Source organism: Pyricularia oryzae, chromosome 4 (genome assembly GCF_000002495.2).
Source record: "Pyricularia oryzae 70-15 chromosome 4, whole genome shotgun sequence".
Classification (NCBI taxonomy): Eukaryota; Fungi; Ascomycota; class Sordariomycetes; order Magnaporthales; family Pyriculariaceae; genus Pyricularia; species Pyricularia oryzae.
Genome location: NC_017851.1, coordinates 5,080,276 through 5,105,476, shown reverse-complemented (window position 1 = coordinate 5,105,476; position 25,201 = coordinate 5,080,276). Strand labels below are relative to the sequence as shown.

Genomic DNA, 25,201 nt, shown 5'->3' with positions numbered 1-25,201 from the left:
ACAATTACAAGCTCGAAAATAAAGCTTTATTAATTGGAAATATCAGTGTAATCCCAGATAGACAGAATGTCAGGTTTCGCAGCTCAAGGCAAACCCTGATCAAGTGCCGTGGATGGCGTATGAAATCACTAACACATAATCCATGCTCTAGCTGGGATAAACCCAAGTCCAGCAAAGCTCTTGCATTGCTGACCAGCATCAGGGCCACGCGGCTCTGGAAGGCCGAGTTTCTTGGCTAAATAGTTAATGCAGTGTAGGTGGTTGGCTAAAAGGCATTGTAGACGTTTGCTCAAGTGGAAGATGCCGTGATTCCGGAGATGCAAAAGTGAAGAAAGGAAGGGGGTTGGTAGGTATTACAGTGAGATTAAAAGTGAAGATATCTACCTAGTCCAGTATTTGTATATACAACCGCCAACACCTGGGCGTTATCGTATGCCAACCCAAAGAAAAAAAGAAAAAAAAAACCGAATAAAAAGAGGACCGAAGCCTCATGCGAGAGAGGGAAAGAAAAGAAAAAGAAAACCTGCTTTTTTCGTAACAAAAACAATAACAAACGAGTCTATTCCAAACTCTGCGCCTCACACATCTTCAAATACATGCCACCAAGCTGAACCAACTCTTGGTGGGTACCCATCTCGACAATCCTACCGCCAAAAAAGACGCAAATGACATCTGCATCCTTGATGGTGCTCAGACGGTGCGCCACAGCGACGGTGATGCGATCGCCCGACTTGGCCGCCTCGCCGAGGGCCTCCTGCACAATCTTCTCGCTCTCGGTGTCGAGGGCGCTGGTGGCCTCGTCGAGCAGCAGGATCTTGGGGTCGCGGATCAGGGCGCGGGCGATGGCGATGCGCTGCCTCTGGCCGCCCGACAGCTGGGTGCCGTTGGAGCCGGCGGCGGTGCCGAGCCCGTCGGGCAGCGACGAGACGAAATCCCAGGCGTTGGCGGCGCGGAGGGCGCGCTCGATGGCGGCGTCGTCGGCGACCGCGGCGTCGTCGTCGATGCCCAGGGCGATGTTCTCCCGGATGGAGCCCTGGAAGAGCGTCGGCTCCTGCTGCACCAGCGCGACGATGCGGCGGTACAGGCGCGGGTTGAGCTCGGTCAGCGGCTCCCCGCCTACGCGGATGCTGCCCGTCGTCGGGTCGTAGAAGCGCTCCAGCATCGCGATGATGGTGGACTTGCCGCAGCCCGAGGCGCCGACCAGCGCGACGAATTGGCCGCGTTTGATCTCGAGGGACACGTCCTTGAGCACGGTGGCGTCGGGCCGGAGGGGGTAGGAGAAGCGGACGTCGTGCAGGTCGATGGGCCCGCCGGAGCGGGGGGCGCGGTCGTTGTTTTCGGGAGTGGGGGACACGGTGGGCTTGATGCCGGTCAGCCAGAAGATGTAGTTGGCGCCGTTCATGCCCTTGGTCATGCCTGTGTTGGGGGGTGGTTTGGTTAGTGTTGCTCGGAAGGGATTGGAAGGGGTTGGAAGGGGTTGGATAGAGACAAAAAATGTGCTTACTAGTTGAGAACTGAAAGATTTGCGAGGTTGCCTGGGCCGAGAAAAACACCGACATAAAGGACACAAAGAACTGGAACAGGGTAATCTCGCGGTCGGCCACCAGCCTGGTGCCGTACCAGAAGCCGAGAGCCATGAACCAAAACTCGACGCCCTGAGTCGCGGCGAACCACACCATCATGCTCGCCAACGGCCTTTTGGATTTGTCGACGGCGTTATCGAGCTCCAGCGTGTACTTGGCCAGGACGGAGCTCTCGATGGCCAGCGACGAAACGGTGCGGATGGCCGTGACGGACTCGGAGGCGATGGCGGAGCTGGTGGACAGGCGGCCGGCCGTCTCGCGGTCCAGCCTGGCGTCGAAGCGCATCTTCAGAAAGCCGCAGCCGACGACGACGGGCAGGCCAGCGAGGACGATGACGAGACCCAGCTTCCAGCTGAAGACGATACCGAGGACGCTGCACGAGGCGATGTTGAGGGCGGCGGTGGTGATGAGGCCGATGTTGAGGCTCATGAGCTCAAAGACGGACTGCGGGTGGGCGTCGACGCGGCTGGCCAGGGCGCCAATGTTGTTCTCGGGGCGGTCGAAGAACTGGAGGTCCTGGCGGAGGATCTGCTCAAAGATGTCGCGGCGCAGCTTGTGGGTCAGGACCTGGCCGACGACGTTGGTGTAGTAGCCCAGGATGTAGTAGAAGACAAGGCAGCCGGCGGCCAGGACCACAAACATGGACGACAGAAAGTTGCCGCGGGTCAGCATCTCGTCGCCGGTGAGGGTAAAGACCTCGACCATGTAGGCCATGAGGATGGCCTGGGCGGGGAAGAGGGCGCAGGCAACGACGCAGGCGCTGACGACGGCGAGCATGGAGAACCACAGGCCCGGCGTCTCCCTGACCATGCGCAGGACGGTGTTGATGAAGCCGAGCTGGGTGTGGTTCTCGTAGTCGTCCCTCTTGAGCTGGGCCTGGATCCTCTCCTGGGCGGCGGTGGGGTACTTGGTCAGGGACTTGGCCTGCCTGACAATGTCGTCCTCGCCCTCGGCCTTGATGGTGTCCTCCTCCTCGCCGCTGTCCGTCTCCGAGTGGCTCTGGTTGGCGCTGGTGGTGAGCTGCTGGATCTTGACCAGCCGCGCGTAGGTGCCGTCCTGCTCGATCAGGCTCTCGTGCGTGCCCTGCTCCACGATGCGGCCCTTGGTCATGACCACGATGTTGTCGGCCTTGCGGATGGTCGCGAGCTTGTGCGCAATCACAATCGTCGTGCGCCCCACCGCCGCCTTGTCCAGCGCCTGCTGCACGATGCCCTCGGCGTGCGGGTCCAGGGCGCTGGTGGCCTCGTCCAGGAGGAGCACCTTGGGCTGCGACACCACCGAGCGCGCGATGGCGATGCGTTGCTTCTGCCCGCCCGACAGCAGCCCGCCGCGCTGGCCAATCTCGGTGTCGTAGCCCTCGGGGAGTTCCGTGACGAAGTCGTGCGCGAATGCGATCTTGGCCGCCTCCTGGACCCGTTGCATCTGTTCTTCTCTGGGTGCCGTCTCCCAGGGGGTGCCGACCAGACCGTGGGCGATGTTGTCAAAGACGGAGCCGCGGAAGAGAACAGGTTCCTATTGGGTAACAAGTGAGTGTTAGTGACGATGCGCAGTGGATGAGAAATAGGGAGGCCAAAGAATTAAGGGATCAAGGGATCAAGCCCTGTGCCACGTACCTGCTGCACCAGGCGCACATTCTGCCTCAACCAGTTCAGATTCAAGGTGTCGATCGGCCGTCCATCCAGCTTGATGGTGCCCTTGTTCGGGTTATACCACCTCTCCAACAGACCCACGATGGTGCTCTTCCCCGAGCCGCTAGGCCCAACCAGAGCCGTGATCTTGCCCGCCGGCACCGTCAGCGTAAAATCGTCCAGGACCGTGACGCCCGGCCTGGTCGGGTAGGAAAAGTTGACGCCCTCGAGCTCGACCACGCCCTTGTTCTCCTCGGGCCTGACACCGCTCGGGTCCAGCGGGTCGATGGCGCTCTTGCGGTCGATGAGGGCAAACAGCTGGGCGGCGGCCGAGGCGGCGCGGGTGAACTCGATGCTGTAGGGGGCGATCTGGGTCAGGCTGAGGGCGGCGATGACGACCGACAGCAGCACCGTGAAGACGTCGCCGCTGTTTGCCACCTCGCCCGTCGACAGCATGCGCAGGCCCTGCCAAAAGGCCAGCCCGTAGCCCAGGTAGACGATGGTGTACTCGGCCGAGAAGAGCACGCCAAACAGGAACGAGATCTTGTCGCCCCACCGGTGCGCCTCCACCAAAAACTCGTCAAACTTGGCCACCAGCCGCTCGCGCATCTCAAAGGCGTGCACCGTGCGGACGCTGCCCAGCACCCCCTCCGCGTAGGCGTTGGCCTGCGCGTGCTTCTCGAGGACCTTGGTCTCGTAGCCGGCCTCGATGAAGGACACCACCGCCATGAAGATGACGCACAGCGGGGCCACGCCGCACACGATCAGCGTCAGCTTCCAGTTGGTCAAAAAAGCAATGATGAAAGCGCTGACAAACGCCGACACGCCCTGGATGGTCAGCCCGAGCTTCTCAGACGTGCCGTTTTGGATCAGCCGCCCGTTGGAGTAGGCCTGCGTGGCGATGGAGCCGCCGTCGCCAATGTCGAAGTACGCGACCTCCTGGCGAAGCGCTGCCTTGAGGTACTCGTGGCGGATGTTGCGCACCATGCGGTAGGCGCAGTACGTCAGCAGGGTGTTGTAGACGTAGGCCACTACGAACCGGCCGATGCCAAAGTAGACGTAGTAGAGGCTGCGGGATTCATGCTCGAGGTTAGCCATGCGAGTCGAGAAGAAGACGGTCAAGGTTCGCGCAACAGTACTTGGCTGAACAAGAAGAGAAAAAAAAAAAAAAAAAAAAAAAAAAAAAAAAAAACTCACGCTAGTTGAGAACCTGCATCCCTAAACGGCTGAACTGCCGACCCGTCCCCCGTCTGAAAGTCGGTAAACACGGTGACAAACTGGCCAAAGATGATGTTTTGCGACGCCATGGCGACGCCCGAAGCGACGGCTGCAAGCACGGCGATGGCCAGGAGCACATACTCGACCGGCCCGGCGTATCTGAAAACTCTCCAGTACGACTTCCACGCTGAGCCTTCGGGCTGTGTTTCCTCGGCTGGTTTTGTCGACTGTGCTGCTGAGTCCTGGACGGTGACGGTCACCATTGACGACGTCGGCGCCACGGAGGCCGCCTTTTTTTCTGATAATATCCCCATTTTTGGTTTGTTTTATGAGAGAAGCGTAAACAAGATGTAAAAAGATGGATGAAAAAACTTTTTTTGGGCGTGCTAGCACAGCCCTGAGGGGTAGAGGGAGGCAAAGTATTAAGGTTGACGATGATCTAAACGCATAGGTGGCTGTCTGTAGTGGTGTAGACGAGGTGGGTTTTGCTTTGGGTTTTATGGTAGAAACATCGAAAAACTTAACGAGAATAAACGAAAAAAAAGAAGAAAAGACAAAAAAAGAATCAAAAGTTAGGTTTTAAGAAAGAAAACGACCAAGGATAGTCGGAAACGAAAGGCTGGGCAAAACCTGTCTGTCAGTCCTGTCAAAATGCTTCCCATCAAAGAGATTTGCTTTGGATGCAAACCGGGCGAGGGGGCAGCGCGTTTAATAAAAAACATCAGACGGAAAATATCTCGCGTCTTTTTTTTCCCCCCTTGTACCCTTTTAAACTTGAGGGTCCCCTTTCCTCTTCGGCACTCGATGGGTGGGTGTTTTTTTTTCATTTGTCAATTAAGGCTCCATGTTGCACCGTTAACTGCCGGGGGACCAAGCTCTATGTGGTAGTTTTGCACGTCTGTCTGTCTCTACTCGGGTCATACCCAGAAACAAAAAAGATTATCACCGCTATCCTCGTCAAAACTTGACCCGATTCTGAATCCGGCCTTCGCGCGAAGCGCAAAAGCGATGCCCGAAGCCGCCCCCCCCCCCCCCCCCCGCCCCTCATGACCTGCGAGAACCTACCTAGCGATCCGGGGGGTGGTTTGACCCCCGGCCCTGCGAGGTTCAAGAGAGACAGCGACAGAGAAGAGGAACAAAAAAAAAAGAGTCCGCACTGATCTCACCGCGACTGCAAGCGTTAAGGTTCGCGGCAGGGGGTTTGCCGGCCCCGACAAGGGTGGGCTGTTTAGGGGGGGGGGGGGGGCCACGTTAAAATGGGATGGATGCCAGTGCATGTCAACCACGTTTCCTTCCTTATTCGGGCTCCATGTTGACCCGCAAAGTAACATAGTATGTGGGCAGTTGGCACTTGCCACAGCAGAGAGCAGTGTTGTTGGGTCGTAAATTTCATACAAGTATTCCCACAAAAAAAGAAGGCCTGATTTTTGAATGTTAATAACTACCCTAATTACAAACGCTTTACCTTGATTGCTATGTCTCAAACCTAGCTTGTGTGGTGGGTGGTGCAGCGTGTAGGTAGACCGTAGAGTTTTGGCAAAGAGGAAGCCAAATGCAGGTGTCTTGTGTGCATAGGTTGCTCATATGTCAGACAAGAAAAGAGAGAAAATGCACTTTTCCCAAAGAGGCAAAAAGGCTGGCAAGACCAACAGCCGTCGTCGAGCCCCGGGCTTTGAAACATTCTACTTATCATACGGGAGGGGCTGATGAATCTAGATTACCACTGTAGCTTCCGTGTGGGATCTGCCCTGGACGTTTCCGGGACCCACGTTTGTGGGTTTGATGGGTTGACGATCCCGTCGGGTGGGAACCCCCCACGGGTATGTACTGTACCATAGTGATAGTCTGCGGCCCCGCGGACCCGAATCGCTGCGGACATGCATGGCCGGGCCCCGAAAAAGGCGCGAGTTTCTTTACCGTAGTACCACGTATGTGCTTGCGCTTGGGCGCTTGTTTCGTTTTTTTGTTCGTCTTTTTTATTTCCACCCAGTCGAGATGACCAGTTCTTGGCTACAGTCATGGAACCGACGGCATGCCAAAAGAGAACAGTGTGATTTAAATCAATGTAGACGGACGCAGCCGAGCTATTGTCACATTTGCCACCCGTGGTTTGTTTTGTTTCGGGTTGTTAAACTGCGTGGGTGTCGTGGCATGATATGTTTTTCTGATTGAAAAAGTAAAAATAAAAATAAAAAGTTGATTAAATATCTTGCCACGCACTAGACTTGGACCTGTCCTCAGTTGAAATAAATGGTCAAGTCTTGGCTCTTCTTATTCCAGAGTCACAACCCATTATACATGTCATCCCATATGCCCCCCATGAATATGGCCGTGGCCATGTCCATGTCCATGCCCAGCCTCAGGCGGCATCCCAAACGTAGACATGTCTCCCTCCAACAAGCCCATAATACTCCTGCTTCCTGCATACCAATCCCCTAATCCCATATCAAAGCCCGGCATCATCATTCCCATATTCTGAACGTCTTGTTGCTGATGTTGGGGATGTTGCTGGTGGTGTTGAACCGGGGCAAACTGTTGTTGCTGCTGTTGCTGCTGATGGTGTTGCTGCTGCTGCTGTTGTTGTTGCTGGTGGTGATGTGAACCATTCCACTGCGGTTGAACCATGGGCTGCTGTTGGTGCTGCATCAAGCCCAGTGCCCCAAAGTACATGTCGAACTCGTTACCGATCTGCATCATGTCCTGGTCGCCGACCTGGCTGGCCCGGGCCTTGGCTTCGAGGTAGACGGCCGCGACCTTGCAAAAGACGTCACACAGCCGCTGCAGACGCTTGACGGGCTCCGAGTACTCGCTGGCCGGGATCAGGGACGCCGCAAAGGCTTGGATGAGCGCCAGGTCGGCTGACGACGAGGTCGAGATGGTTTGGCAAAAGATGACAAAGAATGGGGCGAACGGGGTGAGGAGGACGGACCTTTGGTTGGGATTATAGAGGGTTAGTTTTGGTTGGTTAATGGTGGGTAGCAAAAGATCGTGTAGGAGACCTGAACCTGAACAAAAAAAAAAAGAAAAAAAAAACATACCAATGGATTTGCGACACCTGCAGATGCATGTTGTCCGCAGTGGCCGCCATGCACTCCTGATGAATCTCCAAGACGCGCCTGGCCGCCTCGACGCACTGGGCGTCAAAGCTGTCGACCGAGCCCTCCGGGGCCGGCAAGGCGCGGTAGATGAGGGTGAGCGTCGTGTAGCAGATGATCTCGTCGCCCTTGAGCTGCATGTCGAGCGACCCAGTATACTTGAAGTCGGGGCCCACCGCCTCGGCCAGCGCGTCGCGGGCCCGCTTGGCCTCGTCCATGACCGCCTCGAGCTGCCGGCCCAAGCCCCGCGCGCACGACACCGTCATCTCGCGCGGCTGCGCCAGCGCCTGCGGGCTGTACAGCTGCTCGTACGCCCGCGACTGTATCACCGCCAGCTTGACCCACGCGTTAACCAGACCCGAAAAGGGGCCCGGCTGCACAGAGGTGTCGAGCGTGTAGGGGATGGTGATGTCGTGGTCCCGTATCACCGACGAGTAGCCGAGGCGGAGCGCGAGGGCCTTTTCGATCGTGTACACGTACCAAAAGATGAGCACCTTGATGTTGGTCTTGCCGTTGGTTGCCGTCGATGCCGTCGCCGCTGCTGCTGGGGATGTCGCTGCTGATATGGCCCCTGGTGTTGTCGTGGCTGCCGCTGCTGGCGTAGCTGCCATCGATGCCATCGCTGCTGTGCCCGACGTCGCTGCTGGACCTCCCGTCATTGCCATGTCCGAGGCCGGGGAGTTGTTGTCGATCCGGTGGAAGCCCAACGTAAGCACCATCCGCGCCGCCGTGGTTATCAGGGTCCAGGCCAGCTTGGGCTTGCAGACGTAGCCAATGGTGTGCATGGTGCCAAACAGCAGGGCCTTGATGTTCATCATGGTCGCCGGGAGGCACAGCGGCAGCCGCAAAAACGCCGCGTCCAGGTTGGACTGGCACTGGTCCTCGTAGGCGCAGTACTGCTCCCTCAGCCCCTCGTCGTCGGTCGCGTCAAACTCGGACGCGAACATGTGGTACAGCCCCGCGTTGACAATGATAAAGGTCGCCTCAGAAAACTCCTCGGTGGCAAAGTAGACGTTTTTGCAGAGCCCAATGAACTCTTCCATGTCGAGAAATGCCATGTCGTCTTCAAACACTCTCGAGTTGGACTCTTTGATCCTCTTCAAGATGGCCAGCACCGCCGGCATGGGCGGCATCTCGAGCTTCTGCAGAGCGCCATCCTCACCCCCGACCTTGCCCTCCTCCGGGTTCCGACCAGAACAGCCCGGAGTGAGCTCGTCCGCCGAGGCATTCTCCCTCTGCATGGCCACCATCTGCTTCAGGGACGCGAGGGCGTCGCGCATGCGGGCGTTGATCTCGTCGTCGCCGCCGTCCCCGTAAAACCCCGGCGTCCTGCCCAACAGCACCGCCTTCTCAAAGAACTCGCCCGCCAGCGTCGACTGCGCCGTCAGCGACGAGCCTCCCTCGTACGTCGCCGGCGAGTCAAAGTCGAGCGGCGAGCTGCAGTGGCTGTCGCTGGCCGAGTTCTTGAGCGCTGCGTTTGGCGTCGACGACGTCCCCGCGCACGACGACCCTGCCGTCGCCGTCCTGATGGGGATCTGCTGCGACATGGCCCCGGGCCCGGTCGAAGATGATGACGACGCCGGTGGTCCCTGGAAGCCATTTACTGGAAGCCGCGCCCTGAGGAGGCCCTCAATGGCGCTCAGCCTCTCCTCGATGCGGTCAATCTTTCTTTCACTGTGGGCCGGTGGTCAGTTGGACTGAACAAGGTAGAAGACAAAAAAAAGGCCGGTCGTGTATCGGGATGACTGGCAAGGGGTTGACTTGCTATTGACTCGAAACGAGAATTCTCGACCCTCCTGGGTGTCCTCTCCGTCCCATGCCCGTTGTCGTGCATGCTCGAGATGCTGTCCGACAATTTGAACATGGTACTTCTCTGTTGCATCGAATCTATTTGATGGCGAAAGAGCAAAGGGGATGTAAACTCCATGTCAGTCCTGTTTCTCTTCCGTCGGGATAGGTCCAGGAAATAGTAACCCAGTAACAAAGATGGGAGAATATTGGGGAAAGGCAGGGGAAAGGGTGAAGATGGAGAAGGAACAAAAAAAGTAAGGATAAAAATAAAATTGCAAAAGCGGAAGCCAAAGACTCCATCCGTCCCTAGCTCACAAAACATCAAACTCACCTTCCGTGTCCGACATTGATCACACTATATCCCACCATCCGGTTCGTCCCTCATATGTTAGCCCATGAACCATACGAACAAAACATTGGACAAACAAAACAAAACAAAACAAGAATGTTTTTTTTTAATTTGTTTGTTCAGAATGTCAAAAAAAAAAGATCATCCCGAAGTTTTGGGGGAGGGGCTGCTGCTGTACCGCCCGTGAATATGGCTCCCCGTTTGCCATTTCTGGCTGCCAAGCAGGCTGCTCCATGGTCGGTGCAGCCGATTGAGGCGAACCACCGTGAGCGCTCATTATTTACTAGGAGAATATGCTGTGTTTTTTTTTTCTTTAAACAAACAAATAAATAAAACAATTTCGAAAATAACAAACAAAAAGAGAATGAGGACTGTGGAACGTATCGCTTTTTACTGTTCCTTTTCGTATCCTCTGTCAACACAAACAAAATCATGCGACGACCAAAACCAAGCGTTCAGGGGGGGGGGGGAGTTCGGATACTTTTTGTCGTCCAAGTATGCGCTCCGAAAAGAGAAGAGCCTGGCATCCACCCTTTTACCTTTGGGCCTGACTAACCGTAGAAAAAAGAAAACCAAACGGGTTTATCAATCTCGCCGCGTCAATCAACCCCGCCAGAGCTTGGACGGTCTGCAGGGCGGAAAAGGTGACGATGGGCGGAACTCAAGGGAAGGGCTGCTATTTTTGGACCAAAATAACGGGTTTAGGGTTGCCTCGAGCAGGGGTACATTACATCCCGAGTATCAGGGATCATGAATCGCCAAACTTAGACCAGACCTAGATTCCTACTATGGGACAGTAGAGTATACCGTAACCGTAACCCGTGTTGGGCAAGAAAAGGAGGCCAAACACGAAGAAGAAAAAAAAAAAAAGGATACGCCACGAGATACGATGACATGACGCACGTGATTCTCCATGGTTCGTTATACAACTGCCCTCTCTAGTTAGATCCACCTGTCTTTGTTTCATTTTTTCTACAATGCTAGATATGGTTCTAGACCGGGTGTGGATGGGTTGGTTCATCTAGTAGTGACCTCTGGGTTGTTCCTTGATTGCACCGGGTCAATATCGGTGGTAAAGGATGCAAAAAAAAGCAGAGACTAAAGACCTCGCAGTCTTTTTTCCCAAACGCCGACAAATGCACAAGCTTTCCTTTCGTCATCTTTCCATTCCCCCCTTGGATATTCCCATACTTTTTTTCTTCTTCTTCTTCTTCTTCCTCCCCTCACCGTCGTATACTTACTAGGTATACACATGCCCAACCAAAAACCCCACAATCAGATCATCTCGAAACCCTGACTTTTCCTCCGCAGACCCCTAACCCCACTACTTAACCCCTTGCTGCCGCGATTACCCCCGTCCTGCTGGTCCCGATCCTCGCTGACGACGCTGAGCTTGACCTTGCCCGCCGTCCAGCTCCGGATCTTCTTCCCAAAGAAGAAGAGCACCACGATGCCCAGGCTGACCACGATGAGGGTCTCGCCGTAGATGGCAAAGGTCGCCATGGCGCCCTTTGTCTGCACCCAGCTGGTGGCCTGGCTGGCCATGAAGAAGGCGATCATGATGCGCATGCTGCTGACGTTGACCAGCACGGGGCCCGCCCACATGGGGTAGCTCTCGATGGCAAAGACGTTGGCCAGCGTCAGCGTGGTCAGGTACCCAAAGATGATGAGGAACGACCCCGTGAGCGTGATGGCCCAGTGCAGGTTCTGCTGCGCCGACGCCCCAAACAGGAACGCCCCCGCGATGCCCGCCAGGAACGGCAGCACAAAGTTGGGCAGCGTGTGCTCGGCCTCGCGGAGGTTCTCGGCCGGGACCGTCTCGAGCACGCAATCCTCGCTGTCGCTGCCGGACCCGCCGGACCGCCGGCTGCCCATGTGCCGGGCCTGCCACCTCGTGGTGGCGAGGCTGAGCTTGTCGGCGACGGGGCCGGCAAAGACGTAGACGAAGAGGGCGGCCACCACAAACGGCGCAAACGACAGGCCCGTGTGCTCGTACCGCCACCCCTGCGCCAGCAGCGCAAAGGCCGAGATCTGCTGCGTGGCCTGCGCCGCGATGATGAAGGCGCTGTTCATCAGCGTCGTCCAGATCACCACGGGGAACAGCGTCGTCCGCAGCGTGTTGAGCATGCTGATGCCCGCCTCGCGCCACTCGAACCCGCAGTTGAACACGCCGATCTCGGTCCAGATGGTGCGCGGCGCGTAGTTGAGGTGGTCGATCTGAGGGCGGTCCTCGCCCTCCTCGAGGGGGTAGATTGCTTCGCCGACTATTTGGATTTCGTAGTATCAGTGATCAGCCGTAGAAAAAATAAAACAAAAGAAAAATCATGTTTATAAACATGAAAAACCGGGGCCACATGGCAAGGTCAGTGACTTACCAAGAGCCTTCTTGGACCTAGTGAAGCGTGTCTCAGGCATGAAGAACAGCAGCAGCACCCAGGCAAACACCCCGAACCCGGACGTGATCCAGTAGATCCAGCGCCACGAGTAGTTTGCAGCAATGTACGGCGTCGCGATGCCGACCGAGATGATGAGCAGGCCCTGCGACGACACGACGACCGACATCCACGTGTTGCGCTGGTGCAAGAAGAACATGTCCTGGACCACGAGCGGGATCAGCGCCTCGACGGCGCCGGCGCCGAGCCCCTGCAGCGCCCTGGCGAAGAGGTGCGAGCTGAGGCTGGTGCTCATGGCGGCCCAGAGGCCGCCGACCCAGGCGCAGGTCGACGCGAGGAGGAGGATGGGCCGGCGGCCGACGGCGATGCTCAGCGGCACGAGGAAGTAGGACGCGATGCCGTTGGTCAGCAGCGGGATCGTCACCAGCAGCGTGATGCGCCCCAGGTCCGGCGGCCGGACGCCCTTGGGGAGCACCGTCAGGGGGCTGCCGGGTGGGCCGCGGCTCCGGTCCGTGAAGTCGACCTCGTTGATGTAGTGCGGGTCCACGCCGGCGTACTCCAGGATGAAGATGGGGATCAGCCCGCCGACGACCACTTCGGCTGTCAGGGCGAGGGCACCGACTGTTTGTAGTGTACAAGATGCAGTGTCAGTAAAGAGAAAAGCATGTCATGCAGGAGAGATGATGTTGTCTATAGAAGGTAGGCTTACAGAAGCAGACGATGCTGACGGCCAGATATTTCCTCCATAGCGGCAGATTAAGAGGGTCTGCAGCAACCGTTAGTTCATCTCAATGGTAAAATGGCCTTGTCCGAGTTTATTCCTAAAAGACATACCCTTGGGATCTGGCGATGGCATCTGATGTGATTAAAAAAAGATCATGGTCAGCTCCCGTCTTTCCACAGCTTCCCGTCAAAATAGGGGCACCTACAGGGATCAGTCGAATGGTGCCATCGGCGCGGTAGAGGTGAGTGGTGCCCACCACGACCTCGGCCGTCGTCACCTCCACCCGTTTCTGCGTCTGCATTGGCATCTTGGGGCTTTGCGGCTCGAGGCTGTACTGGTACATGGTCGTCAAGATTCGTCTCTGGCAGCGGTTCAAGAGCACGCGCAACTCAAAGCCCAGGAGGGAGAGCCGGGTGAACATGGTTCTGTGCCACTTTTATATATCCCCAGGTTCCAGGGAGGGGACAGGGGGCCGCAAGGACAGTCAGCTACCCGATGATCTCTATGCCCCTTTGTTCTTGGACCCCAAAAGTATCGTCTCGTTGAGAGTGTGTGGTAAACTCTGTAAAAAAGAGACAAAAAAGCCCAAAAAAAGAATGAAGAATACACACACATACGCTCAACAACAGAGCCGACCCAGGGACTTGCAGGAACGAAATCGAAATGAAGGACAACTTGCTTATGCTGCAGGACAGGACATATTTCATCCCAAATACTTGCCGCATTGCCACAGGCGTTGATTATTATCACCTATCGGAGAAAGGGCCGTGGCCACCAGTCGACCTGCAGCAACTCGGATAGTCGCTTTGTGCGGGCATGTGGGCGGGTGCACCCAACCGCCATCGCAGAACGTCTCGATACTGGACGGCATCTGTTCGTATGCAGAGCTTCTCCTTTGAAAGGGTCAAGGATCCCAACGCGCCTAGACTCGTGTTGAAAACCCCCCCGTAGACAAGTGAAATAATATCCAGCTCAAAGACCAATCCGCCCATTAAAGATTTGACGTGAAAGCACGACCCCGAAAATTGAGCCCAACTCAAGAAAAAAGGAATTGCATCTTGATAAAATACAGCAAAGTTTCGGTTACGTTCATACGGTCGCCGAACCAAACCATACATCAGACCAGAGGAACGCATCACCGGTAGCCAACGGCAACCTCCTAAGACCTGCCAACCTTCATTCGTCCGGTAACGGAGGCTTGGGAGAAGACGGGAACCCGATAGCATCCCATGGGAATTCCAGGTTTCAGGGCCTGTCCAAGCTAGAGCTAGCTCGTTCCCCCGAGGAGGCTGGCTGTACGAGGACCCCGGAATACCATGATGAACGAATCAGATGACTTTTTTTTTGAGCAGGTAGCCGTGAGCTGCACAGCGGGAACGCTCTGTTGACCCCGGTGGCTGTGAATTCCGTCCTAGAGGGCTCGGCAGCACGGTTGCCTTGTGGGCGCGCCTTGGGCGCTACCCGACGCACAGGCTGGTGTCGATTAGATGCGTGATGCAGTCTGACGGGCTAGCCCATTTGTTTGCTGAGATCTCAAACTCCAGCAAGTCCAGATATCCCTAAATAAAAAAGCCTACTGTACTTTGAGTACATGTCCTCAATCTAGTAGCATCCCGTCGTTGCATCATCAGGGGTATGCCAAGCCGTTTTCAGCCTAGTGCAGACGGACCATGTATTGCCTGCAACAGCGTGACAAGAACCTTAATTTTGAACAATAGTGGCATCCGCAAGTCACGCAGAGGGGTAAATGAAAATGAGTACTAAAAACACAGTTTTAGGAGTAATGCCAGGGCTCACATGACTAGTGTAAAATGATACCGGCTAATTAAAACATGGGTCTGCGAATCGCGAACAATCTTGCTGTCGCCTATACAAACCTTTGTGGCTCCGGTAATGCTCGCCGATGTCCCATTGCCGAATATAATTGCAGTATGCCATCATCGCTGTTACCAAACCATTTCTTCATAACGCCGTGGAACGCCGTGCAAAGCCCGTTGTCAGTACAAAAAGAAAGTCGTGAATGGTGTGATAGTTCCGTCATAGGGCACAATGCAACCGAAAAAGTAAAAATATCGTATCGAGGATGGTGTGGTGGTTGCAGAATCGAACCCGACATTGGCCATGGCAGTGGTCTCGCACCCATGTTTCATGGTTGACACGGTTGTGACATTGTGCGCGAGTGGTAACGTGGCCGTTGGCTGGGACTGGGGACCGCGAGGCGCCCCTACTCAACCGATCCCAGAATGCGAGCTATCAGCACGTAAACGAATACGGCGCCCAAAGCCACGAGAAACTTGTTTTGCCAGAGCCAGCCCTGTCCCAGTTCCCTCCGCTGTGCCATCACATCAACGACAGCCTGGGCCTGGTTCCCGCTGCCGGCGCTAGCGATCCCAAGTTGCGGTGCACAGCCGTTACCTGAACCCGTACCATCGGCCGAGTTTCTCTTCTGGCCGGTCGCAGGATCGATGTCCTCCTTGCGCATGCACTCCCAGTTCTCGGCATCAACCTCGGGCCATTCGCTGCGGAACTTTGCGCCGCCATCGCCTGCCTTGACATTTCCTTTCTGCACCGAGCCTGTGGACCGTGCGTGCGAGCCGCCGCCAGTGGAATTCCACCAACGTGACCTAGCGGCATGGAACTTGCGCTCGGCCTCGGTTGCCGAAACTGAGCCGGTGGTCATCTCCTCCGACGTCATGAATGACAGCAAACCAATCAGAATGGTAGAAACCTCCCATGCCGGGTTGAAGGAGCGAGGGTGGAAGTCGGAAATGGAAAGACAAAGGCGGGTCGAGGGCTGAAAGCGGCCGGAAGGTGTGTGCATGCGGATGGCTGGCGGGGCAAACGGATAGTTGGGCGGGAACATGAGAGTGCCCCAGTATTGGCCGCCATAGTAGGGAGTGTTCTCTGGACCGGTGATAATGTAATGCCACCTGCAAGCAAGGCCGTTAGCTGGTTGCCTTTGGCTGTACGTGAAGGGCAAGAACGCGACGAGGTTGGCCTGTAAAACAGCCACCGCGATATCAGGTAATGCTTACTCAAGAATATTAGACTCTGATGGATGTGCAGTAATGTATGGCGGCGGGTTCTTGGAGATGGACTTGTACTCCAATGTGAGCTGCGGATGAGGGTGTATTTGGTCAGCTCAAGGTCATGTAAATCCGGGGAAGCCGGAGAGGGGCGATCACGAACCCGCTTGGTGGCTGCTTTGGAAGCCATGGCGGAGTACAATGAATGGACTTGTACTGTCGGATTGACTGGACAGGCCAGCGAATCTTAATTTAAAAGGATGGGACAAGGGTCGGGTCGCTTCGGCTCGGTGATGTTGCGGTTGGTGACGAAGGCGATGGACGGGACGATGTTTTTGGGCTCGGTCGAAGATCAAATACTATGACGAATTGATTCCTAGGGAGTGAAGGAACATCGAAAAACGTTCCGGGTTGTAGTCAAGCAACACCAACTGAGGAGGTGGAGTGAACGATGCAGTTTTCAATGAGTGAATTTGCAGAGAAAATAGACACGACGAACTCTCTAGACGACTTCGGTGACGGAAGGAGTTAATCGGGTTTTGATGTTGACGTTGGGAGGAAATGGAAGGAATGGGCAAGTCGGTCAATCAAGGTTCTTGACAGTGCGCGAGGGAGTGTCTCTTGGGTGAGAACAAAGGCCGCCGGCCCCGGATTGGTTTGTTGGCGTGAGTGGCGTCAACTTTACAGGGGCACTTGTCTGATTGATTCAACTTGGAGCACGTGCCACCTGCATTCCATCAATTCCAATTGCTCTCAAGCAACAAGAGTCAAGGCAGTGCAGCCGCAGGTACGAGTACGGCTTCGCCACACTACCTAACGCACTAGCCACAATTATCGGAAGTTACCGCTGGTAGCTGGGAGCCGCGCCCAATGATGTATGGAGCATGGATTTCACTTTTGCAGTCGTTAGTCTGAATTCACGATGGAGCTGTCCACCAAGACGACTCGACATAAGCTCTTTAATTTGGGCCTACGGGATAACCTGTCATGGCGTCAACAAAACAGCTGAGCGGGGAGGACGTATGTACTCTGCGAATTGATCAAATTCTGAGCTGTACTGGTGTTGTTATCCTGCTAACCCTCATCGCCTCGTACCAAGTTCTCCGACAGCATCGACAAGCTCAAAGGCGATGCTGCAACTCTCAGCCAGGCAGCCCAAGCCGGGCTCGAGGAGCAGCAAAAGAAGCTCCGCCAAGTCGCGCTCATCCAGCAACAGATGAGCCGCCCTGCTACCGTCAATGCGATCAACATTCACGGCGCAAACAACCTCCGCCGCGGTTTCCTCGACCCCATCGTCAAGCCCCTGGTAGACGACGAGAACAATGCCGCCACGACACTTGGAGATGTGCTTGGACGATTGGAAACTGTCACCACGAAGCTGGCCCGATTCGGTAGGTCGCACTGGACCCTCACCGGGCTGCAAGCTGCTGCGACTTGTGGCGGAGTCCCCGGCTAACCCATTTCTCTCACAACCTACAGATCTGTTCAAAAAGGAGCCCGAAATATGGCTCTCATCGGCCGGCGAATCCGACCCCCTCGCCGCTGTGACAGACCTGAACATCGACATCAAAGTTACCGAGCGCGGCCGTCTGATGCTCAAGACGGGCACTGATCTGGGCGACACCGAAGGCTCGGCTTATGGTAACCTGCTTTTGCGCAACGTCTTTGGCGGTGCCGAGACTCTCTCCCTCAACGCATCAGCCGGTACTCGGACTCGCTCCGCATACTCGGCCGTTTTCGCTACCCCCATCAACAGCAACCCAGACTACCGCTTCTCGCTCGAGGCCTTGACCTCGGCCACCGAGAAGCCGTGGGCCAGCCATGAGGAGGTTACGAAATCCGCCACGGCACGCCTGGCCCTGGTGTCGGCAAGTGGTGACACGCACAGCTTCGCTGCCGGTGAGGCCTGGAGGCAGGTGACTGGACTGGCGGCTAAGGCCAGCCCGAGCGTGAGGACTGATGCCGGAGATAGTGTCAAGACGTCGCTGCAGCACATCTTTACTCGGGATCGACGGGACAACCCCCTTATGCCGCAGAGTGGATATCTGCTGCGGACCACTTCAGAGCTGGCAGGTTGGGGACCACTCGGCGGTGACGTGTCGTTCTCCAAGAGTGAAATGGAGCTCGTCGGCGCTGTTCCCGTCACGCTACCTGGCCTGAACAGCAAGAAGACTGGAATTTCATTCGGTGCAGGATTCAAGATGGGTATGCTCTACCCTCTGCCGCTGGGGTACTCTCTCTCGAGCAGGGCACTTCCCAGCAGGATCAACGACCGCTTCCAGCTTGGCGGGCCAACCGATGTTCGTGGTTTCAAGATCGGTGGTCTTGGGCCCAGGGATGGCGCGGATGCCGTCGGTGGAGATGTGTATGCCGCCGCCGGTGTCAACATGCTTCTGCCTGTCCCCAAGGCCGGGCCGGACTCACCGCTACGTCTCCAACTTTTTGCCAACGGTGGTCGCATGGTCGGCCTCAAGGACAGGAGTGAAAACAAGTCGACTTCGGGCATGGAGGCTGGTGCAGTCTTCCGAGGCATGAAGAGCGCGTTTGGCGACTTGATCACCGGCCTGCCCAGCATGTCGGCTGGTGTCGGACTGGTGTATGCGCACCCGGTCGCTAGGTTCGAGTTGAACTTTAGCCTGCCGCTGGTGATGAGGATGGGCGAGGAGAGCAGGAAAGGCCTGCAGTTTGGCGTTGGCGTCAACTTCCTCTAAGGGCTTTGTTCCCTCTCTCGGGATTGTACTAATATCTGGAGCGTTTTAGAAATCATCTAAAAAGTAAAACTGGAGTTTATACTAGATGTGCTGAATCTCACACTTGGAGATTTAAGTCTAGTATCCTTGATGACCCACAAAGTACAGATACAGAAGGGGTATACTCAATTTCACTACCTCCATGCAAATTATACCACTTTTTTGTCCTCTAGGTTCACACCTCCCTCGGCCGTAGCCACAACCGCAACATCAATCCCATTAACACTCACCCCCTTCTCCCTCTCAGCCCTGAGCTTCTCCGCCACCTCGTGGTATACCTCATACGCATGCTCCTCGGCATTGAATTTGAGCAACCACTCCTCCCTGACCAAGTGTAAACTCTCTGGGTTCTTCCGTATATCGTCCCAGTTGGCCTTGTGCCACCTCTCCCTCGTGCTGACCCCCGTGGCCTGCGCCTTGTGCACCCTCTCGTACCTGATCTTCTCGTACGTCCTGACCGCCTCGGTGACGTTGTCCCTGCCGCCGATCTCCAGGCACACGGCCATGGTGGTCCCGTCCTCGATGCTCTGGCTGGCGCCCTGGATGCTGGTGGGCAGGAAGGGGTGCGCGGCGTCGCCGATGAGGGCGATGCGGGCCTTGGGCGAGATGAAGGTCGGCAGCGGGTCCCGGTACACGAGCTTGTGGTCGATCAGGCAGCCGGCGCCGTCGGGCGTCGCCGCGACTAGCTCCCGCACAAAGGGGCACCAGCCCTCGAGGTAGGAGAGCGCTTCGGATACTTTGCCGGGGAACTGCCACGACTCTTCGATGTTGCCGTCGTCGATGTGTGTAAAGACCCAGTTCACCTCGGTGCCGGATGCGATGGATGATGCGAGGAAGTGGATGTCCTTGCCGATGTAGCCGAGGTGCTGGGGAGTGAGGTTGTGGTGATGCTTGTCAGTCTGTGTTGGGCCGGAAGAGGTATGTGAAATACGGGGCTAGGGGACGGTTTACCGTGTCGCCGTTTACGCAGAGGTGCCTGATAGTCGCGTTGTTGGCAACCCGATCAGCGGGGAACCAGGCACGGTAGACGGCATATCCAGACGACTGAGGGTTATCCTCAAACCCCAGGACGATTTTTCGTCCCCTGGACCTGACCCCCTCGGAAGAGATGACAACATCGGCCGTGAACCTCTCCTCGCCATTCACAACAATGCCGCCGACCTCGTCGTCCTCGAAATAATCCGTCACCCTCGAGCCCAGCCTGATATCGATCCCCCTCTCGACGGCGTGGTTGTAGATGATGGAGTGGATGACGCCCCGGTGGCCATTGATCCTCAACCCCCACTCGTTCTCCCGCTTGAAGCTCTGCCGGGTGACGAACCTGCCCTCCCAGTCAAACAGGTCCAGGTAGTCGGTGTCGCGCATGATCTTGCGCAGCTCCGGGACGACGCCCGGCCAGCGCTCAAAGGCGACCGACCCGTTCGGGTCAAAGGATATGATGTCGCCGGCGCGCTGGACCTCGGCGATGTCGGCCGCCTTCTCAAACAGCGTCACCTGGTGGCCCTTGCGGTCGCACTCGATGGCCGCCGCCAGGCCGCCGAAGCCGGCGCCCACGACGATGACGCGGACGCCGCTCGGGGCCAGGCGGGGGAACTCTTTGAGGCGGCGGTGGGGTTTTGTTGACGGCATTTTTGTTTCTGTTCTTTTCCTTTTCTGTTGTTGATTATTTCCGTCTAATCTAGGAGCGAAGCCAAGGAGAATGTCGTTAAAGTGGTCGGGCATGAGGAGACACGACGTTCGGAGACATGACATGACGCATGTAGATTAAATAACACGCATCGCATGCATGCTTCCGTCCCTGAGATTATCCAATCGCAAGGTCGTGGTCGAACTGCCGAGTTGGATTCGGGGTGTTCCTCATTATGCCCACTCGTACAACCAAACCCCCGCACCTATATCTGGGGCGAGTTGTGGAGGTGGGTTGATTATCACTCGCTTTGTCATTGCGGTGTTTGGATTTGCCTGTGATCCATACCAAGACCAACATGCAGGATCAGCCCCATTCTGCTGAAATTACAACGCATAGCTGAGTTTCTGGTGGCAGTTGGTGTGTGGCGCGGCAGTTGGGATGAACTGGATTCCCTGGACAAGTTCCTCGCATCTTTTGTTTACCACGTACTTTGCAATATATTCTCCGATGCACGTCGTGGATTGACGCCGCCGCTAAAATGTCTCCCGGTTCAAGTGACAAGCTTGGACAACAACTGTATTTTTATTCTTTCCCTTTTTGTCAGCTTGGGTGATCAATTTCTCAACCTCGCAATTCAAGGCGCACTGGCGACCAACTGGTGACGGGAAACTTAAAAACAAGTACATATCAAACTCGGTACCTGTTGCCAATTGGTTCCAACTTCGACCGAAGCATGGACCAGACCCTGTCCAGGTCATGTGTACATGTTTACGACTACCAGTGTATGGATGCATACCTACCTATCTACATGTCGGCTGCAAATCTTTTGGTCCAGCCTTTTTGGTGTGCAAAAGGGCTCTGGAACCGAGTGCTACCCGCATATATGAAATAGTCCGAGATAGCGGTTATATTTACACAGTTTCTTTCGTCCAAGGAGCCGAGAGTTTACTCTGAGCTCTTCCGAGAATCTGAGGCCGCTGTGTGACTGTGTCCCACCACGAAACAACGACCAAGAACCCCGACTACTTGTTAGCTGGTCCTTCATGAATGAGACCGAATATAGCTTGACTTTATATCCTATTTGCTTTGTGAACCACTGTCTAGGCCAGTCGTAAAGCATCACAGGCTGGGACTATATATCATGGTTGCAACTTCAGACTATCCTCTGTAAACACGGAGTCAAAGTTTCAAAACTCTCCCTAGCAACACGCGCAATCAGAGCGAAAGTCTTGCCACACTCGGGAGAAGAATTGGTAGCCAACCTCATGGTCGTCCCAATCAAAGACGGGGGTCAATGGAGCCCTGTGCCATGTGGGACTGTGAAGGGAGAGTAGTGATGCTGACTGAAAACTCGCCCTGCGAATTGCTCACATACTGCCAGCTAGCTGGCTCGACTTGTGGCCCCATTCGTATGCGGGGCTCGTGGCTCGCATTATCACCCGTGTCCCGGAGAGCCTCGTCGCATTTGGGCCCTTATATCTAGGGCGGCAAGGGTCCATATATGCTTTTCTTTTCGCTTTCTTTTCTTGCCCAAGGCGAGCTTTCACAAGATAAAGCCCCTGCGTATGCAGCTAGCATCAACATCATGCTGATAAACCCAGCGGCTAGTCATACCGCAAGTAGTAGTAGTAGTAGTAGTAGTATTATTTAACGCCGGGCTCGGCCCGGCTTGCTAGCCGGCCGTTAGCAACCTCCCGAGGGGTATCTCGGCGCGCGTTCTATCTTCTTTATTTACACAGGGGGAAAACAAGGAGGGCAGAGGCGGATCGTGCCTGACCGGGTTCGGGCCCGGTCCTGCTTAGGGGGATAGTTCACTGACGCGACCCCGTGCCTAAGGTGCACGGAGGGTTCGTCTGACGGCTTGTGCCGTGAAGTGTGGGTGAAAAGGCAGTAAGTCTATTCCTCGTCAGAGTTCGAGTCGTTTACGATCGGTGTCCCTAGGCGTAAAGTGCGTTCGTGGCGCGCGGGGCGCTGGCGGGCCGCTCTGGGGCGGGCGCTGAAGTAGTTGGTGGCTATCGAAAACGCCTGAAAGCTTGTCGGTTGCCCGAGGCTTGTCTGGAAGAATTTGCGGCGTTGGGCGCGGTCTGGCGGCCCGACCGGCCGGTCGTTGTCAGGCCACGGCCAGTTTCTCCACACCGCCCGCGAAAAGCGGCAGTGCACCGGGTGTTCAGGGGAGGTCCGCTTCCAGCACCAGGCACACGAGGTGTTTGCATCCTGGTGGTTGAAACGGTCATGGTAGGCCTTGAAATCGCCGTGGCCGGTCCTCATGGCCAAATAATGGCCCAGTAGGGGTCTTGGCAAACGCAGTTCCTCGGGCTCCTTTCTCGGTGTGTATTGGAATTTCCATTCCCTATATGCGGGGGACCGTTCACAGAGTTCTTTACGCCACCAGTCCTTCTCTATATTGGAAAGAATGGCTCTGAGGACCGTGCCGGCACCGCTATACGTGGTTTGCTGAGCCCTCGGGTCTGGGTCCGGCGGTCCGGCGGAGCCGGCCTTGGCCAGCTCGTCAGCCCGGTCGTTTCCCGGGATTCCCTGGTGCCCAGGGCACCAACGGACCCGAACCTCGGTACCTTGTTTTCGGAGTAGATCGACAAGGTCATGGAACTCCAGAAAGGCCCATTGGGACGAACGCGGCGCGTCGCCTCTAAGACCCCAAATAACCGAGGTGCTGTCCACACAAATCCAAATCCGGGCGCCTGGCTGGGCCTTGGCTGCCGCCTGTAGCCCTTTTAGGGCGCCAATCGCCTCGGCGTCGAAAACGTGGCTTTCCGGCGTAATAGATGCGGAGCCTGCGGCAAATTCCAGGCCCGCCCTAAAAGCGGCCCATCCGTACCCTATTTGGACGCAGTTGTTTTCGTGTTTTTCCGAACCATCCGTATATACCACGATATTGTCAGGTGATACCATGTCCAGCCATTTGATAAAGCGGCGGGCCGCTTCCTCTTTCGGGACTCCTCCGGTGGGGTCAGTGCGAGAATCCGGGGCATTGCGAGGTGCGCGCAACTCTAGTCTCCGGATCCGCGGGAGAAGTTGTGCAGCCGTTTGCAGGGTCGTGGCCGAATGGCCCGAGTTGCGGGCACGAGGTGTTTCACGCAGGCGGTTGACAAGGGGGTGCCCCTTGTCCGCGAGCTTTAGTCGGGCGCCGTATTTCAGGCGGGTGTAGGCCAGCGCGACGCGGGCCGAGGGTAGTCCTGCGTCCCTGAGAACAGTGGACGAGGGGGTGGTTTTATACGCCGGGAGGATTGCCCGTGCCGCTAAAACCAGCGGTTTGTTCAATGCTTTGAGGAGTCCTTTTTGCTTGTGCGCTGGGTTGTACCATGCCTCGGCTGCGTAGGTGGCCGAGGAACCCACGCATGCCACCGCTGCCTTGCGAAGTGCAGCCGCAGGCGGTCCGTATCTTACTGCCCCAAAACTCTTAAGGTGGGCAGCGACCGCCATTGTTTTGGCAGCCCTTTCGGCCACGTGGCGGCGCCCGTCTAGCCGTCGGCTGAACCAAAAACCAAGCCAACGCATGCCCGGGTAGCGCTCGGCCCCGGAGGCGCTTTGTCCGCGTCGACCGCCCGGTAGTTGGACCGGGGTAACCGTTCTACCATTAATCCGGATTTCCGGGTTGCGACCGTGCCTTTTCTTAGTAATATGGATCACCTCTGTCTTTTCCGCTGCAAAATGGATTTTCTCTTCCGCCGCAATTTCGTGCATATCCCGGAGTTTACCTTCCAGCCAACGTACGTTTTCCTCCAACGAGGGTGACGATTTCCATGTAAGCACGTCGTCTGCGTATGCCAACCGCCACTTCGTACCGTTTTTGACGAGATACGCCAAATATAGCATATATAGGATCGGGGAAAGGGGAGACCCTTGCGGGGTGCCGCACCCAAGCCGCCTAAAGCCCGTGGTCGTACCCTCCAGCCGGACTCGGGCCTGGCGGCCGCTTAAAAAGTTAATTACGAACCTGAGGAGCATTTTACTAAACCCGAGGCTCCGCATTTTCCGTATTAATCGCCCATGGAGGAGGGCGTCGAAGGCGCCTTGGACGTCGCATGCGACAAGGGTGACTTCCTCCCCGCGAGCTAGAGCCTGCTCGATATCGTGGGCGAGGGCACAAACCAGATCCGTCGCCGATCGTTTGGGTAGGGCACCGCCGTGGGTGCAGCTAAGGAGCCCGTTGTCGTGTATGGCCCAAACTATCCGGCGTGCAACGAGCCTCTCGAGGCCTTTTCCGATGCAGGAGAGGAGGGCTATAGGCCGCCAAGATCGAACGCTGCTCCGGTCTTTCTTCCCCGTTTTCGGTAGCATCGCGACTTCGGCCTTCTTCCAAGGCGCTGGGAAATGTCCGAGTTCCAGGCAACGTTGGTAGAGCCTGCGCACCGGCTCGGCCAACGAAGCCCATCCGGCTTTTAGTAGCCGGACGGTCATTCCGTCGATGCCCGGGGACGTGCTCGTAACCCCAATGCAGGAGCGCTCCGCCTTTTCCGCACTAACCTGGGTGTCCCAAGGGATTTTAGCCTCGTCCGGCGACCAGGCCTCCAAGGGGTCTCCCTGCAGGTTATCCTCCGCCGAAAATCGGCCAAGCACCTCCCGTTGCAGTGCTTCCGCTTTTGCTAAAGGCTCGCTCACTTGCTCGCCGTTAATAACCAGCGGCGGGGACCGGAGGCGTGGTCCGGCTCCCAGCCAGCCCACCATGTTCCACAAATCCTTATCGTCGCGCAGTTGGTCGATCCGGTGCCTCCAGTACTCCCGTTTCGCGGCCCGCACCCCTTTCGTATAGGCTTTTTCCTCGGCAGAGGCGTCTGCCCTATTTATAGCGCTCCGTTTAACCCGCTGGAATTCGGACCAGAGCCGCTGGCAGTTTTCGGTCCACCAGGGAGCCGAGCTGCCCCTTTTTCCCGCCGGCGTACCCACGACCCACGTCACTTGCTCCCATAAAGTTGTAAATTTAGCTACCCACGCGTCCAATACGTAGCTATCGGCCGCGGATCCCGGGTCCGGCATATCTTGCATGCCAAAAGCA

The 25,201-nt window shown here is 56.4% G+C and overlaps 6 protein-coding genes across 6 annotated transcripts; 1 reads left to right on the top strand and 5 right to left on the bottom strand.

The window, feature by feature from the left end:
- Nucleotides 1–482: 482 nt before the first annotated feature.
- On the bottom strand, nucleotides 483–4,939 carry MGG_14824 (P-glycoprotein 5). The gene is made up of 4 exons (XM_003717489.1): nucleotides 4,409–4,939; nucleotides 3,197–4,280; nucleotides 1,505–3,095; nucleotides 483–1,416 (listed from the first exon to the last, which is right to left on the bottom strand). Exons 1-4 carry the CDS (start codon nucleotides 4,741–4,743, stop codon nucleotides 560–562), a joined length of 3,867 nt encoding a protein of 1,288 aa, XP_003717537.1. The 5' UTR covers nucleotides 4,744–4,939; the 3' UTR covers nucleotides 483–559.
- A 1,579-nt stretch (nucleotides 4,940–6,518) lies between these two features.
- On the bottom strand, nucleotides 6,519–10,204 carry MGG_13629 (fungal specific transcription factor domain-containing protein). The gene is made up of 5 exons (XM_003717488.1): nucleotides 9,843–10,204; nucleotides 9,647–9,670; nucleotides 9,290–9,411; nucleotides 7,468–9,198; nucleotides 6,519–7,358 (listed from the first exon to the last, which is right to left on the bottom strand). Exons 1-5 carry the CDS (start codon nucleotides 9,939–9,941, stop codon nucleotides 6,731–6,733), a joined length of 2,604 nt encoding a protein of 867 aa, XP_003717536.1. The 5' UTR covers nucleotides 9,942–10,204; the 3' UTR covers nucleotides 6,519–6,730.
- A 407-nt stretch (nucleotides 10,205–10,611) lies between these two features.
- On the bottom strand, nucleotides 10,612–12,793 carry MGG_09976 (uncharacterized protein). The gene is made up of 3 exons (XM_003717487.1): nucleotides 12,767–12,793; nucleotides 12,040–12,678; nucleotides 10,612–11,928 (listed from the first exon to the last, which is right to left on the bottom strand). The coding sequence occupies exons 2-3, from the start codon at nucleotides 12,350–12,352 to the stop codon at nucleotides 10,940–10,942; spliced, it is 1,302 nt and encodes a 433-aa protein (XP_003717535.1). The 5' UTR covers nucleotides 12,353–12,678; nucleotides 12,767–12,793; the 3' UTR covers nucleotides 10,612–10,939.
- A 1,634-nt stretch (nucleotides 12,794–14,427) lies between these two features.
- Nucleotides 14,428–16,498, bottom strand: MGG_09977 (ubiquitin-conjugating enzyme). Its single transcript, XM_003717486.1, has 3 exons — nucleotides 15,971–16,498; nucleotides 15,817–15,896; nucleotides 14,428–15,711 (listed from the first exon to the last, which is right to left on the bottom strand). Exons 1-3 carry the CDS (start codon nucleotides 15,995–15,997, stop codon nucleotides 15,006–15,008), a joined length of 813 nt encoding a protein of 270 aa, XP_003717534.1. The 5' UTR covers nucleotides 15,998–16,498; the 3' UTR covers nucleotides 14,428–15,005.
- Nucleotides 16,499–16,653: 155 nt separating this feature from the next.
- MGG_09978 (sorting assembly machinery 50 kDa subunit) lies at nucleotides 16,654–18,766 on the top strand. Its single transcript, XM_003717485.1, has 3 exons — nucleotides 16,654–16,827; nucleotides 16,907–17,198; nucleotides 17,287–18,766. The coding sequence occupies exons 1-3, from the start codon at nucleotides 16,795–16,797 to the stop codon at nucleotides 18,516–18,518; spliced, it is 1,557 nt and encodes a 518-aa protein (XP_003717533.1). The 5' UTR covers nucleotides 16,654–16,794; the 3' UTR covers nucleotides 18,519–18,766.
- MGG_09979 (monooxygenase) lies at nucleotides 18,559–20,481 on the bottom strand. Its single transcript, XM_003717484.1, has 2 exons — nucleotides 19,509–20,481; nucleotides 18,559–19,423 (listed from the first exon to the last, which is right to left on the bottom strand). The coding sequence occupies exons 1-2, from the start codon at nucleotides 20,307–20,309 to the stop codon at nucleotides 18,707–18,709; spliced, it is 1,518 nt and encodes a 505-aa protein (XP_003717532.1). The 5' UTR covers nucleotides 20,310–20,481; the 3' UTR covers nucleotides 18,559–18,706.
- Between the last annotated feature and the right edge of the window lie 4,720 nt (nucleotides 20,482–25,201).